Source organism: Excalfactoria chinensis, chromosome 1, assembly GCF_039878825.1.
Source record: "Excalfactoria chinensis isolate bCotChi1 chromosome 1, bCotChi1.hap2, whole genome shotgun sequence".
NCBI lineage: Eukaryota > Metazoa > Chordata > Aves > Galliformes > Phasianidae > Excalfactoria > Excalfactoria chinensis.
In genome coordinates this window covers 86,903,947-86,927,012 of record NC_092825.1, presented here as the reverse complement: position 1 = coordinate 86,927,012, position 23,066 = coordinate 86,903,947, and the positions used below count along the sequence as shown (strand labels likewise).

The following is a 23,066-nucleotide window of genomic DNA, read 5'->3' as shown; positions in this document are numbered from 1 at the left end:
GAAGACTCAGAGGAAACAGAGAAGAAAAACTGTGGTTCCAAATTTGTACTGGAATGCCAGAGGCAGCAAGGCTGGGTGCCTAAATGGGGCCTCCCATTTCATCTGAACCAAAACAAGCCATGAAGTGTAGAGCTTTCTTGTGTGGGCAGAGTTCTTTTCTGTTGCATTTTTTCTCTCTGTGGCTCCTTAGTTCCCTTTAGGGAAAATTAATTTGGAGTGTATGCAATAGCTGTGGTATTCAGAAACAATACAGCCTAATACCTTACCTAGAGTTTTGTTCTGAGAGCTCTAGAAATAGATAGAAAAGACAATATTCTTGGAGTCTACAGGCTTTTAGGATTTAAGTGAAAAGATCAGGCTTGCCAATATTTGTCTTTTTTGAAAATACTTTCCAGGGATCATTACATTCATTTTAACCTGTTTTCCTGATGCAGAGGCTCTCTAACCAAATACTTCCTGCTTTCATTTAAGAACTTGGAGAAGTGGGGATGTTGTTTTCAATATGCCTTCTTTGCTCTTCAGCTGTATAGCGTAGCAATGTTATAAATGGCAGTTGGATGGCAGCTAGCATGCAGGTAAGAGCATAAAGTTCATGGGACCTTGTTGTAGTCAATATGCATTTATAGGTTTCTTTTTTTTTCTCCCTCATCTCTACTTTTTATATCACCTTTCCAAAAGTTAAGTGCAGTGGACTGGACTTCACTTTAATGCAGCATTAATACCAAAACTGAAGTTGAGTTTTCTCTTGCTTAAGAGCAAATGTAGAGTTGTAGATAATACTTTAAAGGTCTTCCAATTGTTTGCTGAAATTGAGATCGTATTTTACTCGAGACCTAAACACATTCTCCTTTGTATACCTTTTGCTAGATCTCTTAGTTCTGAAACTACATTGTACTTTCTGTCTTCAGCAAAGTTGACCAAAAAACCCACAGGATTATTCTTGATATTACAGAAATTCATTTCAGGACAGCCTCCAACCTGTGAATTGTGAGAGTTGCCATTTGTACACCACTGAAAGTGGTGGGAGAACTAGCAGATGTGATGCTTATCTTAACATTTGCAAAATGAAAACCATATGAATTGTTTCGAGACTGACACTTATATTCTGGTTCTTCGTTGTTTAGGTTTATACCTGCAAGTGTCTATTAGTAGGATCTAAATTAGTTCTTCATGCTTCCATTTTAAAAGAGTATTGTAATTAATATTTTTCTTCACAGGGAGAAGAGAATTTATCCAAAGATTAAAACTTGAAGCAACCTTGAATGTGCATGATGGATGTGTAAGTGACTTGCTGCTTTTTATTTGTTTGTTTGTTAAATGTTGTTAAATAGTGATTATGTTGCCACAGTAATACTTCATTGATTTAAAAATGCAAATACCGTGTGTTAAATCTGAGCCGGAAATGTTTGCATGTTGAAATGTACATCTGAATTCTCTAGTTATTTGTTCCTTCTTAAGCACTGCACTTGAATGAGTTATGCTCATGTGCCAGGAATACACATGCTTGTCTTTTCAGTTGGAACCAATCTTTAAGTGGAACCATCTTGTGCTGTGTTGATACGCTTTTTTGACTTAAAGCACTATTTTAAGTGATTTATTTTTCGTGCTTAAAAAGCAAAGAAATTTGTTTTAATGTTGAATGGATTCATGCTTTAATGTAATGTTGATTCACCAGTGTCAGAAAACAAGTTAAAATACCAGTTGGGTTTACTTGCCTATGCATGAAATTATTGAAGTAGTGAATAAATACTCATAGCTGTATTCTCTGAATGAAGAAATTTCATCTACTGGGATAAGATTTTTTTGCTATGTTACTGTTGTAAATGCAGAAGTAAAGTAAGGATTGCAATGTCCTTCCTCATTAAAATGATTGTGCCATCAGTGGTAAATTATATTAGTCTCTTCCCTCCCACTCTCTCCCACTATAACTGCTCAATGGGCGTACATTTCAAACATAAGGAATGCATGTCATAGACATCTTACTAAGAGGGTTTCTAGTTTTGCTATTTTCTTACAGGCATTTGTATTCTTCTGGGGGATGAGTTTTGACTTGTATATTCTCTGTAAAGCAGACTGTGTTACCAAAAATGATGAACAACATACTTAAAGCACAAATTTACTTTTCTAATGGAGGATAAAAGTCTAACTTCCTACCTACCATTTGGTTTATATATTACACAAGACAGAGATCTTGTCAAAAATTAGGCCTTTGCGTGTAATCATACTCAGTCACACCATCTTTGAGGCAGGATGACAGTTCTATGAATTACTTGGAGTATGCATATTTTTGTAGTGTTAATATTACCATAGCACCTGCATGTTTGGGGGATGTGAGTATTGCCATCTCAGAGTTTAGCCCAGAAGTTGCTGTTTTCCATGTTGGTTCTCAAGGGAGCTTAAGAGGGTGAGTAGCTCAGTTGTAGGTCTATAAAATTAGATGAGATGCTTTCTTTTGAAGTTGGCTGCATTGGACTGGTAGCAACTAAGGGTGAAGTAAGTAGAGAAGGAAGCAGCTCTAAAACATTTTGATTGAATCCTTTGAAAACCAACAAGGTAGAATTGAAGAATATGTAGGTAGATGGTTCATTTGGTATGAGGAAAGAATCCAGTGTAAAACAGAAGGGAGAGGATCACCTGAGGGAATAACTGCTTGTTTCTATGTATAGATTTTCAGTTCAAGTTTTTGGTGTAACACGCATCTCTCATTCATCAGAGCATTTGTGAACAAGTCACATTTTAGACATAGTCCTGAAAGTTATGCTTAAATTACTATAAGCAGTATTTTTAGCATACTGTTAGAACATGTAGTTCTTACTTCTTCTTCCGTGTGTGACAAGTAGTGCCTTTTCACTCCCTTCTGTGTCTGAGAGATCTCTCTGATGTGTCTCTGAAGACATTTTTGTTTCATTTCTTCTGTTTTTATACACTGTTAACATATTCTGTTTACAAAAGAGTTAATTTTACTGGTACATTACAAAGGAGTGAGTGAAAATTCAGAATTTTCAGCCTCAAGGCTTGGCTGCCTCCTATATTCCCTTTGAGGAGATCACAGAGGTGATGTATGGACTTGACACTGAGGAATGCGGTTTAGTGATGGAACTCAGTAGGTCAGGTTGGTGGTTGAACTTGATGATCTCTGAGGTCTTTTTCAACCTAGATGATTCTGTTCCTATGATAAATTTGTTTTTACCTATTTGAGTGACAAAAGTACCTACTACTTCTTTTCAAGGCTAGTTGAGAAGCAAACAAAATTTTTTATGGATGATAAAGCGTGGAATACCGAATAGAAAAGAAGCTAATAGGAAAGAAGCTGTGTTTTTCATCTTAATTTTCTGTCACTTCAGTCTGTCGTCTCTCTTATTCTGACCCTAAGGTGAAGAATTTCAAATCCTTGTGTAGTAGCTGTTAAGCTGTGCTTTCAGCTGTGTATTGAGTGGCTGTGAAGGTAATAGATGTATAGCTTTTCTAAACAGTGCCGCACTATGAACCAGTTTTCTAGGTAGTCCTCCTTTGGTAATGTATTTTAAGAGTGTGTTCTACATTGGAACAGGGTGAGGATTTTTTTTAATCTGCTGTCATTGGCCGTCTGTTTTCAGTTGTGCGTGTGTTTTTATCGGGGTAATACAATGTTGGTCAGTGAAGTCTACTAAGCACTGAAAAGCGTAGTGTATTAACTCATTGCTCGCATAAAATCATTGTTTTCTGGGGAAATAAAAGTCAAGCTTATTCCACTGAGAGGCTTGCTTTTTTTTTGCAGCAGTGTTGGGAAGGTGATCCAGTACAGAATTAAAAGCTTATTTAGTTGTAGGCTTTATTCTTGCTTCATGGTTTTTCTGAACCAAATTTGGCTTGAGTAGGGTATGCTGAAATTGCTCAAACCTGAATGAAATCAGAACTTAAAGGGAAGATGTTTGATGCCTTGTGTAGGCTTGTGACGTTGTAATTCGTATAATTGTTGTCTCTCTCCTTTGTTTCTTCTTAAATGTTTCTTCCTGTACTATATTTGCTTTCAGGCTTTTCGGACATCCTTTCTACCCCTTTAAGTTAAATTTTTGTGCGAGCTCTTTCTCACATCACTTGTTTTCTCCCTCCCGTCTCTACTTTTTACAGCTTCTTGTGGTTTTCACAGTTTTGTTCTTGTAACCTTGTGTTAGCATTTTGATTTCTTTAAGGGCAGTCATGGTATTTAGCTGCCTGAAAAGAAATGTAGATGAAAGCTAACATTCTAGTGCTGGTACTAACTCTAATACTGCACTGTTCTTGACTATGTACTTTAAGTACTGTAGTTATCAGAACGGTTTACTTCCGTGTTGAATAGATCGAACGGCTAATTGAATGCGTAGTTCTTGGTGACTGACAGCCAGGGCTGCAGGAGTAGCCAAGCCACATCACAGCACTGTGTTCAGTCAAGCCTGCTGACTTGGCTGTGGCAGTGGCCAGTACTGATTTTTTGAAGAGGGCAGAGACGTGGCCAGCGTATTGTAGGGAGAACACATCAGACTTCAACAGACAAATGGAAGCAAAGTTTGCATCTTTGTTTTTGGTCATTTTTCTTTGGCAAATATTCTGTGACAATGAATTACAGTTTTAGTAAAATGCCATAGAAGAATCGACCTTTATTTTGGATACGTTGCTAGATGCTTTCATTGAAGGCCCTCCATTTCCTGTATTGTAAAGAGCTATGGGAAATTATTTCTTACTTTTGCCTTGCTATGAATGATTTCATAAACTTGTGTCATATCCTCTTTCTTTCTCCCCTAGACTAGCAGAAATTCACAATCAAAAGCTTAAAGTATTTCCAGTCACCCTAGCCATTTTTTTTTTTCCATAACTTTGCATTTCAAATAGGTATTAATAGAAATGAGAATATGAGGGTGGAATATGAACCAAAGCTGCAGTATGGAAGGTGCAGATCTGCCGTGCATAGATACACTGACAGAATGAAATTTGTGTTTCTGTTCATCTTCTAGTGTGTTTTTAGTTCCTGTATTTAATGTAAAGATCATCAACAAATATATAATGTTCTGGTAATTAATCCACTTGCCCAGGTGATCCATCCATGCAAACAGCTAATACTCGTTTTACAGCTATGCCTGAAGAAGGACTCCAACTGAGCTATGCTTAAAATAGTTACTCAAGTATTCTTATTTTAAATAAAAAGATTTTTGCCTTTCAGGCTTACACAAATGAGACATTTGAATCAAAAGAAAGCATAAGAAAAGAATGTTAAAAAATGGAGTTTAGACAGATGATATAGTCCACTCATATCAAATCACAGCAGTTAACCTGCCCACAGCAAACAGCCATTGGAAAACGCTGATTGCTGTAGTTTGACAGCTAAAGCTATTTCAGAGACAGTTTGAAATAATAATGGTCATGCATACAGTCTTTGCTGCTTGCGTATGAGCTACTTGCTCTAAGGATACTTTCTGAGTCTCCTGGATTTTGAGTTCACAGCTTTATGTCACTGACACAGTGCTGAACGCAATATTAGGGAAAGGAAGATCGGTAAAGAAATGTATCGTAAAATTCTCCCAATATGACTTCACAGCTCACTGTAGGATTTGGCTTTCCCAGCATGGATGCATTCCTCAGACGGTGATCTGGGATGGATTCTGTATTACTATTCATAGGATCCTTGAGAAGATGCGATGTCTGAGAAGTCTGTATAGCAGTGGATGTTCAGAATTTGGATACTGTGAAGATACAGTGATATGACGGTAGTTCAAGTTCAGAGTTGAACTCTGTGGAGCATATTTGCTACATTAAAGCACTTGCGTGTATAAAATTGAAGGATTTGAAATCTTTGTGGGAAGGCTTAATTTACCTAATGGACTCTTCAGGAGCAAAGGAAACAGCTGAGTTGCAAATGGAGAGGCCATAGGTGAAGTGGGTGATTCCCTTATCAGTTTATTTTTAAAGTAATTTTTGGTGTATGTGTGTTCTAGCTGATGAAAAGTGGCATTATTTCAGTTTCATTTGTTAACTCCTTTTTTTTTGTAGTGTAGGGTAGGTAGAGTATGTTGATCATTTTAATAGTCTGAAAATTCTAATGCAAGTCTAATTTAATTGTAAATTAATTCATGCAGGTGAATACAATCTGCTGGAATGATACAGGAGAATATATTTTATCTGGTTCTGATGACACGAATCTGGTTATTACCAATCCTTACAGCAGAAAGGTAGGTTTGTTTCTGAATACTTCGTATTTTTCAAGTGAGATTTAAGTTATTATTTTTTAAGAGAAACTAATTATTATCTGACAAAGATAATATCAGGCACTTTGTAGTGTTCTGTAAATGAGAATTAAACTTCACAGTGCTTTAAAACCTTAGTATTCTAATCCCTTGTAACAGAGGCATTATCCCATTTTACGGTAAATGGTCTGGCACAAAAGGAATGTAGTCTCACAACAGATTAGTGTCAGAATTAGCAAAAGCATTCAGTAATTGTGAAATTTTATAGTCAGATACGTTGTCTTCATTTTAGCTTCAAAATATTGTACTTGCTTCTGCTGTATTCAATATACTGAGTTGTCGGTGTAATGTAATGTTGTTGAAATGAAGTGTCAATGTGTATTAAAAGAATTGATTACCATTTAAAATGGCGTTGTCTTGTGTGCGTGTGGATGGAGAAAGATTTGTACCGCGAAGGAGGAAGCAAGTTTGTGAAGGTAAGTGTTGTAAAAAACTTGGCTTTCCCACTTCTGCACTCGCACAGGTTAAGATCCAGTCAAGTGACTACCTGTAATATCGGTTAGCATGTGTCATGTTGTAGCATTGTTCCATAATTTACTCTTTGAGCATCCACAGTTTTCCTATGCAGACGCTCTGAGCTGTGTCCTTCAGTGCTGGGAATCCTTTGCAGCAATGTTCAAAGTCCACTCTTCCATGCTCTCTCTGAGGCTGACACTTAAACCTAGAAGAGGTACTGAAAAATTAAGTGTAGAAGGAGAAACAAAATGTGTGGTTGGTATGGTGGAAGGGAGTTTAAATAGGAGTTTATTGAGGCAGAATTTATGTAACTCCAGTTTGTGTTGTGTGTCCTCAAATGGGAATATTGTTAGTGTGTGCCTTTGAAGGAAAAATGTTTGGAAAATGTTGAGTTTGATTAGTTAGGATGTTTGTGTTAGTGTATCTGGGGAGAAAAGTACTACTGTGGTTTCTAATAGTCACTGTAAGCCTGAAACAAAAAATAAGCACTTGGTTATATTTTGAGATGGCTGAGAATAATTCCCTTTGTGGATTGTTCCTCTCTTACTCTGTTTCACTCAACCCATTGTAGACTGATAACCTCCATCCAAATTAATGTTTCAGGCGTCTCAGTAACACAATAAGTAATTTAACTGTCTGGAGCTAAAACACTTTGTGCTACAAGTACATCAGGTTGAGCACTCATTTTTCCAGAACCTTTAAATGTAAGTCAGGATTTCTGTTAGCTAAAACCTGTGTGAACACAGAATTCTTGCTAGTAGTTATGCTTAAGATTTTTGAGTCTGTAGCCTGGTTTGCCTTCAGAGAGGAAAAGGGTTGAGCTTGTGAGAAAGTGTTGGAGAAGCTTTGGATTGTGTTTAGTGCAGCTGAGAGATTATATCTTCTCCAGAGCTGAGGTTGCTATTTTTAACATTAGGAAAAGGTTCCATTAGGTTTGCTTCCTTTTTACTTCTAAAGGGGCTTTGGCTGCTTCAAAGAAACGCTGTTCGTATGGCTGAATTACAAATGATTGCTAGGTGCCTTAAATGGGATCTCTAACCATATCCTGAAAGGCTTTGTAACCCTCTGATATTTGGCTTGCATTTGTTTAAACAAGCCTTTTTACAAAAAAATAAGTTAAGTGGAAAATAAATGAAACCACTTCTTTGAGTGTTTTTTTGTTTGTTTGTTTGTTTGTTTTTTTGTTTTTTTTTCCTATCTATTTTTAATGTAGCTTATAAACTACTGATTTGTTCATTATAGTAAATAATAACAAAGTCACCATAAAACACTTCAGGGTTTGAGATGACGGCCTAGTAGCTGCTGTAGGATCTAAAATAAGATGGACAGTTTTGCAGCATGCAGCTTTTATAGGCTGAAGGTCAAGCAGTGATGTGGCAAAAAAATAAACATAAAAAAATCTTCAAATAAAATAGTGTTTTACCTCTTTGATTTCCTTTTCCACAGTGTGTGTGCTTAGTTTGCTTACTGTTTCCTGGAGGAAAATATGTATCATTAGAGATGAAGAAAGGTTCTCTAGGATTGCTGTGTGAATAAGTAAGCATGTCCCAAAAATATGATCTGAGCTCTTAAGATCTGCAATTTGAAATCTTTAATTTTTGCCTACTTAATTGTTTTTCTGTGTGATGTGATACTTAAGGAGCTGCAGAAGTTGTGGAAATATCTGAGATATTGCAGCTAATCAAGTAGTTGGAAAAATGTTTGAAATCATATCTTCCCTGTTTTTACTCAGTTACTAAGCATCTGTAACCTGCTGTATGATGGTAATGTTCAAATGGAGTAAGGTGGTAGTGTTGTTTTACTCCATGTAGCTAATGATAGGCTTCTAGAGGTTGTCTATGTGTGTTAAATTTCTGTTTTGGTTGTTATGTGAGAAAGGATGTATACAGAGCAAGTCAAGAAGGGCATGGAAAATCTTCTGTAGATAATAAATGCTGTAATACTTTAATGCTCTTTATTGCTACACTGTACAGTCTAGCTAGAGAACTGAGGGATGGTGGAGGGCACAAAGCGAGCCATTTTATTCTTGTCTGGGTGCACCAGGGTGTGGCGCTCTATTGAAACAAACACAGTGATAATCCACCACAATGGTTGGGCTAAGGCAGAAACTCAGACTGGGGGTTCCAGTCTGAGTTCCTCCCCGTTCCTCCTGAAGTACCTCTAACCAATGGGAAGACCAACTTTTTACACAGTGTGATCATGATAGGACAAGGGATAATTTGTTTAAATTTAAACGAGGGAGATTTAGATTAGTTAGAAGGAAACTTTTCGCTCAGAGGGTGGTGAGGCACTGTCATAGGCTGCCCAGAGGAGCTGTGGGGGACCCATCCCTGGAGGTGCAGAGGGTTGGGTTGGATAGGGCCCTGGGCAGCCTGGGCTGGTGGGTAGCAGCCCTGCCCATGGCAGAAGATTGAAGCTGGATGATCATTACGGTCCTTTCCATTCCAAGCCATTCAGTGATTTAATACGTAGTAACGATAGCTAAAATCAGAGGTGTGTTTGTTAGATGATATGTTTTTAACTGTTAGCTGAACTAGGGTGCCCTATGAACTTCTTGTTCTGAGTTATTCCCTTGAAACGAGTTTTTCGTTCCATTGAATATCTGGGCTTTGAAGATTTGAAAATGTGAATGAATCTAAATTAATAGATTTATTGAAATAAAATGAATGTGCAGTCCTTCGGTTAATTATTTTTCTTCCTGTATTAGGCTTTGAATACCCTGTAAAATTTTAGTATAAGCTGAAAGATGTGAAATGCATCAGTTACTGCTGACTGAGCAGCTTAATTTACATAATGTTTTATTTGATTAAGTTTATTGAGTGGAAATTTTGAAGGCATTTTAATACTGTAAACAACTTTGTATATTTAGTTGTCCCATAGGTAGTGGTGAAAATGCATTTAATTTGCAGGCAGGAAGAAGTACTGAAGTGTAGAATTTTTACCAGTGCGCAGGAAAGGTATATGGAGGATTTATTTATTTTTTTTAGTTTTAATAGACTAATCAAAAGTGTGTTAGTAAACAAAAAAGAGTCGTCACAAGGTGTTTAAAACCAGTTGTGATGGTAAAATAAATTATATGCTTCTCTGCTGTACTGTGGATGAAAGACGTTTGTTGAGACTGAATTCAACTCCTAAACACATCTAGTTTGCTTCCCAGTGATCATGTTCTTAAACTTTTATTGAACGGCTTCAAAATATCCTTTCCTATAAACTTCAGTTCTTCTTTTAAAGTGTGTTTATAGTACAGGTAGTGTTATTTATTTATTTATTTATTTAAGTGCGTAAAGCTGGCTTGGATTAGAATGATGCTCTCTCCTGCACCCACAGTGTTCCCTATCTTTGGAATCTCTCACTGGCATGCAGACTGGCTGTATTATCATCCCAGACTGATGGTTTCCTTTGAGAAACCTGATGTGATATGAACCTAGCGTTTTAAAAACAAAACGTGTCAGTTGGATTTCATAACTTTAAGTTTTGCAAACGACTTTAGGCAAGTACATAGGTCAATGTGGAACCAATCATTTCTTAGAAGAAATGTGGTGTAAAGGAAGCTTCTCTTTTATGTTAGGATTAAACTATGCATTAATGGCAGCCTGTACATGAGTGATCTTTTATAGTACCCGAGTCTGTATTATTTTCCCATTCTTTATTTGCTTTGAAGATATTAACCTGATAAAGGCTTTCTTTTTCTCTCATAGGTTTTAACAACCATTCGTTCAGGACACCGGGCTAATATTTTTAGTGCAAAATTCCTACCATGCACCAATGACAAACAGATTGTATCTTGTTCCGGTGATGGGGTCATCTTTTATACTAATGTTGAGCAGGATGCGGAGACCAACAGACAATGCCAGTATACGTGCCACTACGGAACCACCTATGAGGTAACACACAAAAGCATATGATAATGTTAAGATAGAGTACATATCTTCATGTATTTTTGTGCAAAATATTAACCAGATGATGAAAGTGAGAATTAAAGAATCTTCCTTCTGCAATCTCTGATTATTGTTCTTACAGATCAGGCTTTGGAAGAGAAATCAGTTGAGAATAAAATAGCCACAAAGATCTTCATTAAAATAATAATCTGCAGCAAAAATGGTTTAAACTGTGCTGTGAATTTCCTCCTGAACTGACAGAGGAGGAGTTGGTGGCTGTGCTTCACCTCTTGATTTTTATCTGGGAGGGCGCTGGGTGGAGGAATAAAAATATTTTCCATGGTTTAGTACTTCTTCACAGTTTAAATCCTAAAAAATTCTTACTGATTATTTGCAAATAATTTTATCTCAAGAACGTTTTTGAAGTTTCAGGTGATTTCTCTGTTTTGTATTCTGGTTAACTGATGATGTGTAAATTTAGATCCAGCGTTTCAGTCCTCTCTTGAAAGTCTGTCTTGTTCATATAAATAGGCAAGCGGAGAAGGGAAGTGCTGCTGAGTTTAGGAAGATGATCAGAATTTACATATTTATTTTAATGACTGCAAAATCTGTTACTTGTAAAGCTTAACTGTTTTTAAAATGAGAGAAGTAATACTACTTTCTTCTTAGGTTAAAAGTATGACGTTCGAAAGTAAAAGCCTCAAATCCATTGCTTTTGTAATTATTTAGCTGAGGTTTCATAACAAATTTCTAAGTCTTTTTCTTTGCATTTAAAATGAACGAAATATTTACTAATCTGTTAAGGCTGACTGCATTTGAGGTGTGTGGAAAGGCTGTGTGAGGATTCCTTTTCGATCACATAGTAGAAGTGTCCTTACAGTTGATATCACACATGTTCAGTTAAAGGATTTGTCAGAAATGTTTTGTCTGCTGGTAGTCTTGTAGGTCAGACAGCCAAGCCAACCTGGCATGATTGACTCTGTAGACGTTTATGGGACTGTGGTTTATCTGTTGTATTTTGTTATATGGTTGTTTTTGCCTGGGTTTAGCTCAAGGCTGTAGTATATGTACTAATTTTCAGCTTTGCAAAATGTTATTCTGGCTCCCAGATATGCATTTCCTGCTTTTAGTTTTGAGATTGCTTTTACTGAGAAACTACTGTTCCCTTTGTAAAGCAGCAGTCCTGTGGCCCTCAGCCAGAAGCTTAAACTGCCTCAGTTGCCACCGGAGCTTACTATATATAGTAGTCTGTGTGTTAGTCTGAGAATCCTGCAACTTGATTGGATGTTCTCTGTACCTCAGATAAACCCTGCCTTTTGGTACGAACATCTGGAGGCAGTGATGCTGTTTCTTAAAGATGAAATGTCCTTGGTTGAGGATGGGGTCTATCAGGTCAGCATTCTGACCTCTCAGGGAAATATGTTCCTGCTTGATGGCTGGCCACAGACTTAAGGAGAAGCAAGTTAATGGCTCGGCTGGTTTGCGTTTCCTGGGTAGCTAGCTCTGAGTTCTGTATTAAGAAAAAAACAGCAAAAACTCTTGGAGGAGGAGAATAGGAGAATGATTATGGACACTGGGCTGAGGAGACATTAAGGTAGTGTCTGTCATTAGAGCAGTGAGTTTGTGTGCCTGAAGCTTAGGGTCTTGGGGTCAGCTACTATGAGTTCAGTAAATGGAAGTTTTGATGACAGTACAATCACTAGAAGGCACAGTTGCAATCCTGAGTTTTGATTTGCTCGGACTTGGGTAGCCCAACAATTTGGTTGATGACATTGAAATGACTGTCAACAGGTGTTGCTGCTAAGAAATGGTCAAAGTGGAAAAGTTTGGTGAAAGCAGTTGCCAGTTGGACTTGTGGGTCAGAAGGGTCAACAGGGGCTAGAAAATAGCACTGACAGTTTTTACTGCAAGATGCTTGCTGATCAGCTCTTGGAAGGTGTTGGTTTGTCATCAGTAGCAATGGCATGTGATTTTCCAACTATTAGACCAGATGGCAAAGGCAAATATTAATAAGAAAAGAAATCAAACTCCACAAAACAGGCAAAAAAGAAAGACTTACAAACAGTTTAGAAGAGATAAGGACTGCCCAACAGACCAGCATATCAAAATGAAAGATTTGTTATTTACCACATAGTTTTCTCATGTTTATCTGTTTGTATGGAATACAACTCAAAATCATTAGTTGAAGAGAGCACGGCCAATTGACTGCTGTACTGCACACTCAAAATGGTAGCATTGGGGATTAGTTTTATTCAGCAGATAATGTCTAAAAGAGGGCATTACTGTTGTTTTGAACGATGAGATCCATACTATTTTTGTTATTTTAAAATATCATTAATAGAAGTCCCCATTACAGCACTGACTGTTTTAAAAATGCCTTTTCTTGAAATGAATTTTCTTTGCCTGTTTTGCACTGAGGTTTTACATATCAAAAAGTTGATAACTATCTTCAAAAAGTCTTTAATACTTAGGTTTACAAAATTTTTTCAGGCTTTAATTCTGTTACTTTCTGAAATCATTTTGATATCTGAACATTAAAAGCCTGTTTGGGCATTGCAGACCTTTTTTTGTTCAAGCCTTGGCGTGTGGAAGTGTAATGGAGTAAATACCAGTTCTTTTGAAGCAAATGACTGAGATGTAAGCCTCAGCTTCTGGTGTAACACAACTTAATCACTATGAGTTTTCTGGAGTGGGAAAGTCATGTGAAATTTTGTGATCTTTCTACCCAACTGTATATAACCACATCATTGTATTAATTATAGAACTTTGACTCATCTGATTCTCAAATAACAAAATCTATTGTGATTTGTCCTGGAGGTAGTAGTTATAAATTTGAATGCATTTTGGGTTTATACTGCACTTGAAAGTTGAAATCTGTGACTTTTTCAGGCAACACAAAAACACTGAAAAAGAATAATTTAGATCATTATGAACTGTGAGATGATTGGGTAATAGTTTTAAATCTAGGGAGAACAGAATAGATATAAAGAGAGAAGTTCCTGAAACATGTTTTTGAAGAATTTGTTTATACAATGCTATTGCAGGTTTACTTTTATTCAGATAAATGCTTTATTACTGCTCATGTTAATTGCATAGGAGGAGAATGTACAGCTCTTTCATAGAACCACAGAATGACTCATAGAATGGCCTGGGTTGGAAGGGATTTTAAGGATCATCAAGTTCCAGCTTTTCCTTTCTTACCTTGATATTTTCAAATACTAAAAGTATTATATCACTATGTGGTTTTTTTTTTGAATACATGGAATTGACAGGACGAAATGCTTTTACGTGATGTTTGAACTCAAAATATGTTGTTTGAGCTTAAACTGTTATCAACAACTCTTTATCATTGGGGTCTGTACCTCTGTCTTTCTTTATTTTAACGTTTATAAATTTGTTGTATGCTCATAAGCACCACACATAAAAATTGGCGTATCCAAGTGTAGGTATGTACCTTGCTCTTATATTTTTACTGTGAAATGGTATCATTAGGAACAATATAAAACATGACTAGAAATAAGAGTTTGATGTGTTATACTATATTCAACATTGTTCTTGAGACAAAGCAGATGTTTTCAATGCAAGTTTTCCATCACAGCACAGATAAATGCTGAAAAGATGCAAGAATTATAGTCATAGCTTGGAATTTTGTTATTCCATTGGTATTAAAACCTTGACTCTGTTCTCCTTATTTAATTTCTCATTAGTTGTCAGTGAAAATTGGCAGAGCATGCATTGTTTAAGTTAATATACTGAGTGTTATGTGAGGAGATTACCTTTGTAATCTTACTTCAAGTAGTTAGATTTACAGATATCCACAGGTTACTTTTATAAAGAGTTGGAAAAAAAGACATTGCATAGAAGCTGTTAAGGAATGAATCCTGTGCTTATGTTCAATTAGTGTATTACACAATCACTGATTCTGTTGCTCTGTAAATTTCTGTTAAGTTACTGATAACAGCATTGTAAGTAAATAAAGATGTCACCAATTTCTACAATATCCTGTTTCGTATTTAGGGGATGGCGTGTAGAATCATCTCATGTTCATCAACCGGTGGAATTCAGCTTTAATGTTATGCTTTTATTTTGTCTTACGGAGGGCTTCCTGATTGAAACCATACAGAAGATGCCATCTGAGTCTTTCCTAGTTTGAGTGGGTCTGAGATCAGTATAGTGGTGCAGTACAGCGCTCTCTTAGAAAGCAGAAAAATAAAGTGAGAGTAGGTTAGTAACAGCCTTCTACTCATAGTTTCTTCAGGGGGCTGTTTTTGAGTACAAATGAACAACGCAGTGGAAATAAAAGCCATTAGCATATTCATGTTGCTCGGACTTGGAGGATTTTGGTTTTTATTGCCTTCTACTACTTCATAGAAAACAAACTGAGCTTCCATTGAATTGCTGTAGCAAGTTGATGTATGTTGCTTATTACAAAATAATAGGTCAGATCTTACAATTATTTCTGTAAGTATTTTCTGCTTGTCCCACACCACACAGTTTGTTTTAATTTCTGTGGTTCAGACTTTTGACGTTTCTTCATTTTCCATAAATATTTATGCAGTTTTCTTCTTTGTCTCAGTAGAAGGCTCCATGTGAGTTGTTATTGGATCAGTCTTTTACTGTTGCTCAAAACATTGATGCTTTTATTTTCAAATGAATGATATTTCGTTATTTTTTAATGCTTTTTTTCTTTTTTTTTCCTCCACTGGGCAGATTATGACAGTACCAAATGATCCCTATACTTTCCTCTCTTGTGGTGAAGATGGCACTGTACGATGGTTTGATACTCGAATCAAAACAAGTTGCACAAAGGAAGATTGTAAAGATGTAAGAGTGAAATCTTTTAATAAAGATGACCTAAATGTAGAGCTGTACATCATACAAACATAGGATTTGAATTCTGGTAAGGCTTTTAGAAATAATAGATTTCAGGGTCGTTGGTGGAGATGACAACATATTTCCCAAGAAACATTAAGCAAAAAGTTTGAGAATTCCTTTTTTGTTCTTTTCCTTCTTTTTTTTTTTTTTTTTTTCCTTTCCTTTTTCCCCTTCTAAATTTTTATATCACTTTAGGAGCTTCCTTGGTGTGATGATTCAGATACTGTAGAAAAGGTTCTGCCTTGAAACTGAATCTGTTTGCTTGGTTTACATTAGTTACTGTGGAGTGTGCAGTTGGAGGCAAATATTATTGATGAAAATCAGCTGCACTTTTATGTTTTTGGCAATCTTTTGTCCCTTCATAAGAAAAGATTTCATAATGACTTTATACTAGATCAAATTGGTCACTGGTATTACTCCCCAGAAGGTAAGATGCTAGTTATTTCCACTGTTTGGAATTCAGAATCAGTACTGAATTGAAGAAAAAAAGTGATTCCAGATTATTGCTCTTGATTAATTCTGCTGCACATATGAGTTTTAGGAATTTTGTTGGCCCTTTGTCATATTAAAATCTATCCCATCATTTGCCTATAGATGAAACCCGCTCTAATTATGTTTTGACGTATTTGGTACTCTTCCAACTAAATGCAGCTACTTCTGTTTGCATAGGAGTGTGCAAGCTAGTTTATAAATCTGTATTTGTTATGCTAATCTTTTCTCAAATGTTTGTTGCTGTGGTTTGTCCTTTGTTTGTTTTGTTTTGTTTGTTTTCTTTTTAATCTCATATCTATTTCTGTGATAGCTTTTCTTCTCTGCAGTGGGTTTTCTTTTTGGCATATTTTCAGCCTGTCTTCACAGGGCCAGACCTGACTTCCTTAATTATTCCTCGATGAATGGGCCTGCGTCCTAAAGTAAAAAATAAAAATATACTTGAGGTGATCAGAGCTCTTGTTTGAATGGTGGGTTTGTTTTGTTCCAGGATATTTTAATAAACTGTCGTCGTGCTGCCACTTCTGTTGCCATCTGTCCCCCAATCCCGTACTATCTTGCTGTGGGTTGTTCTGATAGCTCAGTAAGAATATATGATCGGCGAATGCTCGGAACGAGAGCAACAGGTGAGAACCATGCTTTTTATTAAGCTTCTCTGACTATGTGCAGTTCCAATTTCAGGTTCTTTTTTTTTCTTCAAAATAAATGGTGAATGACTAAAATGTAATACTGAATGAAGTGGAACTTCCTTCTCTGAAAACTATGCTTTTCAGTACTAGAATCATTTCACTTTCATGTTTCATAATATAGAAATCCTCAAATAAGGAGGCTCCTTACTGGAAGGGATCTTATGTGCTCTACAATGTCATGCAGTCTGTTTAGCTTTGCAGAAGTTGTTGCTCTAACATAATTTTTCTGAGAAGTTACAAACTGTACAGTTAGAAGTTAGCAGTCCTCAGGCTCTTATCAAAGGATTTCATTACAAAATTCAAGTGACAAGTTACAGTGAGTGTGTAGTACTATTGTATCTCTTACTTGTAGCGTGTGATCACTGTATGTTTCAACTAATGTAGAAATTAATACACGTAGCTGTATGTGAACATTCATAAGGGTAAACAGTGTCACGGTGTCATTTTTGCAGCATTTCCTGTTGATTGTTTTAATGGAGGAGAAAGAAAATAGTAAAGATCACTTAATGAACATTAATAAATAGTCTTCTCATCAGGCTAATGTTTTCATAAGATTCTACCTTGTGTTATAGTTGTAGTAATGCTCTTGAGAACTGTCTGAGAAACAGATTCTGGGAAGGCTAATTGAAAGGAACAAAGTAAAAGATTCTGCTTTATCCCTGAAGTTTTCTTGGAAAACAAAACAATACCCAACCAAAACAATACAAAAACAACAGCTTTTTCTTTTGTACACATGCCTCTATTACAGTACAACAGGAAAATGAATTCAGGTATGCAAGCCTATAGGGAAAAGCAGGGAGAAGACAAACTTTTGAAGACTATAATACTTCTAGACTTATTGATACAGTGTTTTGCTACTGTATTTTTTGTTAATTGTTTCAAAGAATGAGGTATTCCATGATAGCTGCTAGTGAGCAAAATGATGGTTTTCATTCTAAACATTCAGCTCTAGTCCTTATGTAGTGAGATGGCGAACTCTGAACTTGTCAAGATGCTTTTCTGTGTGCTGACCCAAAGCAGATATGCCTTGCAGGAAAGCTATGTGGCAGATTATAGGTTTTTGGAAGAGTCTGTTTTTCTCTGTTAAGTCATCTTATAGGTAATTTTTGTCTGCTCACAAGTTTATAATACTGGAATTGAAGGCTGTTTTAGCATGTAGAATGGAGGTTGGTTGTCATGTAAACCCAATGTACTGAGCAATTCTGCAGTCTCAAAGTGACAGTATCATGTTTCAAAGAAGGAAAAACTGGTGTTTTTATAGTTCATTTAGAATGTAAAGAGAAGATGTCCTTAAATTTTCAAAGTTCTATAGAATGACTTCATCGTAAATTTGTGTGGTGATACATAACTGCATTATTATTGTGTACAAGTTCTTCTGTTCCTAAATGTCCATCTGTACTAAACTTCACAGATGTTATCCATACTCCATCATGTGATTGGTATGTGGCATATAAGTATGTTTGTCTGTATGTTTTCACCTTTTTCTATAATGTTCTGATCAGTATTTTTTAATTTTTGTTTGCACCCTCTAAGATCTGGTTTGTCACTATTCAGAACCAGTGTAATTCGAAAGCTGTAGGTTGCTGAGCTAATCTCTGATCATCTTTGGATGTTAACAAAGGAGTATATTGAAACTGCTTGTTGAAAATGTGCAATAGTGAATGTATTCTTTCTCGTTCTCATGCAGGGAATTATGCTGGTAGGGGCACTATTGGAATGGTGGCACGTTTTGTTCCTCCTCATCTCAATAACAAATCTTGCCGTGTAACGTCTCTATGTTATAGTGAAGATGGTCAAGAGATCCTTGTTAGCTACTCATCAGATTACATATACCTGTTTGATCCCAAGGATGATACAGCACGAGAACTTAAAGTTCCTTCCTCTGAGGAAAGACGAGAAGAGGCAAGTGATTAAGATGACCTGTTTTCTTGTTTTGTCTTCCCCACCCCCAGGGTAATCCTCCCAGTTCGTATTTCCCTTGAAATGAATCTTGAGCTCTCAAACACTGTTCTTAAAATAGTTTTGGAGTATCTACAGTATTGGTGTTGGTGGTATGGGATTTTTTGATTTTTAGTTTTTTTGGGTCTTGTATATTTTGATAAGGAAACGTGAGGAAGAAGCAGGTCTTGGTTTTGCTGGAGAAAGGCAAATATTCTGTTTCCCTTTTATGGGAAGTCCATCAGGGACTGATATTAATGGAACTTGATACCCTGACCATTCATAAAATAAGCTATTTCTAGAAGGAAGTGTGTAAAATCGTCATCTCTCTGTTCTTCCCAGTTTGACATATTTTAGGAATCGGACAGTGCCACAGAGATTCATAGTTAGCCATAACCCTTCTGTAACTAAATCCAGACACAGAAGATGGGAGGTACATTCAGAGAATTTCATCTTGTGGATTCCAATTGTCTGGTGATGTTTTTTGCACCTAAAACTTTGGAGTGTTTTGCTTTTATATAAAAAAAAATGTTGCCTCTTCTCGGGGCCGATGAGGATTTGGAGTACTTGTGTTGAAATGATAACTGCAGATCATTTCTCACCTTTACTTTGGTGATAGCTCAGCATTTTCACCATGATTACCTGTGGATTCCAGTAATGTAGGAAACTGGAGAAATTTTGAGGGAAGCTTTGCTGTTCCTGGCTCATAGAGAAGTTTAAACTCTGGCAGGTACTGGAAGAAGAGTTATGTTATAGGGTCTGTGACCCAGAGCTCTTTAACTTAATATGCGTGGACAAGGATCTCGATCTCGGTTATTGTTGTACCCATAGCATTCAATCATACTAAACAGCAGAACTTTATAGAATTATATAAAATTCAAGATATATTCTGAGATTTGAAAAATTTAGCCAAAATGCCTTTTGAAATATCAATGAAATCACAAAATGCAATTGTTTGAACAGATTTTTGTGAAACCAGTTCAAGTATTTTTATGATAGGATGTAGAGTTGAGGGCTAAAGCAGAGAGAGACTAATAGTTGAAAGTGGGATGTACCATTTGCCATATGTATGAAACGGAAACTTTTTCCCTCTGTTTTCTGTAACAGGCTGAAGTTGAAGATAGATGTTGCTCTTAGATTGAGATGTGACTGTTCAATTGTGTGACAAAACTTGCATACTCTGTAGACAGAAGCGCAAATTTAGTCTTTTGTTTCTCTTATCTGTCTTAAGAAGCTGAATATATGCTATGTGTGACTTCTGTTTTGAGAATGGTATTCTTAAAATATTTTATCACTCTGATTTTCAGTCTTGACTTATTTCCCTATACTAAAGATGAGGAGGCATTTATGTGACAGAGGGATATAAAACCAGAAATGCTGGCAAGTAATTGAGGTGTATGCTCTGTTGTTTTCCTCAGCACCAAAAGCAAATTCCTTGGTATCAGGTATAAACACTTGGATAGAAGCTATCGTTTAAAGACAGAAATAAGGGGATACAAAGTGTGTAGATCAGATAGGTGATCCACTGCTGTGGCAGAGCAGGATTAAAGGACTCTGCAGTATAACCGAAACACAATAGTTTATTATCTACTCACTTACAGTGACACTGGCCCTCCTAGTTTAGCTTTTTTGATCAATTTAAAACAAATCTCTTTAACTACCATGAATTATATTTCTCTCACCCTCCTTCTGCACCCAACCTCAACCATCCACTCAATTTCTCTGGCTTTACATTCACCCTCTCATCAAATCCTTGGGGTCCAGAAGTCTTTATCTTAAGCCTCAGACAGGGCTCTTAAGGGAATTTGCTATGAGTTGTCAGCCCTGTGATGTCTTCAATGACAGGAGAATTATTGGTCTGCCAATACGACATGCCTTTTGCTTCTATATGCTTGTTTTTGGTCCTTGTAGTTACCCCTGTAGTTAAGGCCCAACCTTTTGCAGGGTAGTGAAGTACCTCTGGTGAGCTGCTGAGGAGGTGATGTCCTCCTGTGTCCATACTTGCAAGATGTCTGCCCTCACACCATGCCCATGCTACTGAATATTTTATCTAATCCCATCCCCTGTGGGTGATCCGATCTTTTTTGGAAACATTGTTTTGGATAGAGATTTATAGGATCTAGGAAGAATGTCCATTTGAGTTAAATTGTTACCTGACTGAGACAGAGGAAAGCAAAGAGGAACTCAGAAAAACAGTGCCACAAATAAATGGTTTCTCATCTTTCTTTTTCCTGTGTAATTGCAACCTAATGTAAAGTAATTCAGTGGAGAATTGATTGCCTGCTTTTCTGCAGAGAGGGAAGATTGTGACTACTTATTAATAGCAGATCCTAAGTGTTCTTCTGTATGCACAGAATACGTTCTACAAATTCATTTTGTCAGATAATTTCACTTAAGTGGTATTTTTATTTCAGTCTTGCTTTAAGTTCCACAGAGTAGAAAGGATATGAAGTTTTCTTCCCGAACCTTCTGGCTCCTGAATGTTAACACTAAAATTTACTTTCAGGGGTTTTGCGTTTAATCTCAGATTGACAGCACAACTGGTTGCTATTGTTGTTACATGTTGTTGCATGGTTTTGTTTTTGTAAACCATGAACAGCCAACCAACACTGTATTTTCAAGTCTGGACTGCCTTTTTGAATGTACAGATCTCTGGCTGTTTCTTTTCAGGTTAGCAGAAGTAGCACTAACTGTGTACTATTCTTCTTGTACTACTTGTCACACGAAAAAATATTTCAATTAAAAAAATTCTGTACAGCTAAAATTATTGCTGCCTTTTGATACAGTGTTGTGCTTATTCATAGTTGATCTGAACATATGGTGGGTGCAGTTTTTTTGTGCGTGACAAGTTTTTGTACCCTAAGAAAACGGGAATGTAGCATTTCTTTTTAAACTTGAAATTTTGTATTGCTCAATATAAATGACTTTATGATAGCTTTCTTCTTTTGTTTTTTCCCTAGTTACGGCAACCTCCTGTTAAACGTTTGCGGCTAAGAGGAGATTGGTCAGATACTGGCCCAAGAGCAAGGCCTGAGAGTGAACGGGAGAGAGATGGTAACCTGTTTGCTCTTGTGGGGTAGGGATTGTCTGGAGGGGCAAGGATTGTTTGTTTCTTTTGTTTTTCTCAGTTTTTGTTAAGCGCTCCTGAAATACGGCAATGCTTCTAATAACTGTCTGTGTGTTTTAAGAGACTGTCAGGTCTTAAGTGTGTTTGTTTTTAACTTAACAGGGAACTGCTGTTCTGTACAGATTTTAAGAGCTGTCTCAATTGCAAACACTCTCACACGAAAAGTTTCTTCAGTCAGGCTGATGTAAATCGAGGGCTGCATTCTGCTCACATTGTGCTTCCACAGACTTGTTTGTTTATCTCTTCATATGAGGTGTTTCCCTTCAGAATTAGTTACTGCTTTGCTTTTTGCTCAGAGTTACCTTCTATCTGAGTTAGGGTTTTTTTTCATCAGTTAATGTTCTGCAGCATTCTTCTCATTGTCATTGCCCGGTCATAGCAAGTAAATCTTCCAGGGAGAGAGTAAAACTTGAAAAAAAGGACTTCTCCAATATAGATACTGGTTAGAGTTTTCTTTTGTCACGACAAACCTTCTGTACCTTTACTGTGTGTTATTTGATAGAATAGTGACTGATGTGTTCAGGAGAATAGTTGAATTGAATTAGTCAGGCATCTGGTGACCTGTGGCTTATATATAACTGTTTGTTATCTCCCTCTTCACCTCGCTGTCCACCTGCTGCATGTTTTAAACCTGTTGCATTCCATTTTGCGTTTTAAACATTTAAGGCCAGAACTTTTCTGCTAGAGGTGCAGAAAAGGAACAGGCGAATCCCAGGGAAAGGTCAGAGACTCGCACCGTGGAGATGAGGATAGATGTGGCCACTGGGGTAAGATTGAGGGGCATTGCTTTTTTTACATAGATCAGTTTTTTTTCCATTCTCCATTCCCAACACTATCTCTTAAACTCAACTGTGGAGCAAATAATACAAAGGTGAGGTCTAATAATGTTCTCAAGATATATCCGAGCAGTGAAAATTATATGCAGCCCTGACAGATAACTCATTGTTCCAGGTATTTGGTCAGTCTTTCAGCTTTCATAACATCTGTGCTGATAGCAGAACTGATCTTTGAAAGAGGCATATTCTCAGTGTACATGTTTTCGCTGAGTATATTCCAGAATCTTTGAATGTCAACTTTTGTCTGCAGGCTATTAAAATATTTTTTGTTTATGCATCTTGATGAGCAATTGCACTTCTCAGTGATACCACTTCCAATGTTCTGTGATTACAAAACTTGCATGTTGCCAAAGAGGCTAAGGAGCAAACAGTGGCTATTGCATCGCTATGTGCGGAACAGTCCATCCAGTGAGATGGTTTTCTGTTGGGAGATGTCAGTATATTCAAGAAAATAAATAGATTAAAAGCACTTAACAGAAGGCGATACACAGTTAAAGATGCAAGCACTCCATTTCAGCCAA

At 36.8% G+C, this 23,066-nt stretch overlaps 1 protein-coding gene across 5 annotated transcripts in view; it reads left to right on the top strand.

The window, feature by feature from the left end:
- The window catches only part of DCAF6 (DDB1 and CUL4 associated factor 6), a 74,250-nt gene that overhangs the window by 12,700 nt on the left and 38,484 nt on the right, over positions 1 to 23,066 (top strand). For all 5 annotated transcript variants that reach the window (XM_072348764.1, XM_072348755.1, XM_072348746.1 and 2 more), the window contains exons 2-8: positions 1,218 to 1,279; positions 6,090 to 6,182; positions 10,412 to 10,597; positions 15,302 to 15,415; positions 16,446 to 16,581; positions 18,332 to 18,546; positions 21,543 to 21,636. In XM_072348764.1, the coding sequence (XP_072204865.1) occupies positions 1,218 to 1,279; positions 6,090 to 6,182; positions 10,412 to 10,597; positions 15,302 to 15,415; positions 16,446 to 16,581; positions 18,332 to 18,546; positions 21,543 to 21,636 (900 nt within the window). The remainder of the gene's footprint in view (positions 1 to 1,217; positions 1,280 to 6,089; positions 6,183 to 10,411; positions 10,598 to 15,301; positions 15,416 to 16,445; positions 16,582 to 18,331; positions 18,547 to 21,542; positions 21,637 to 23,066) is intronic.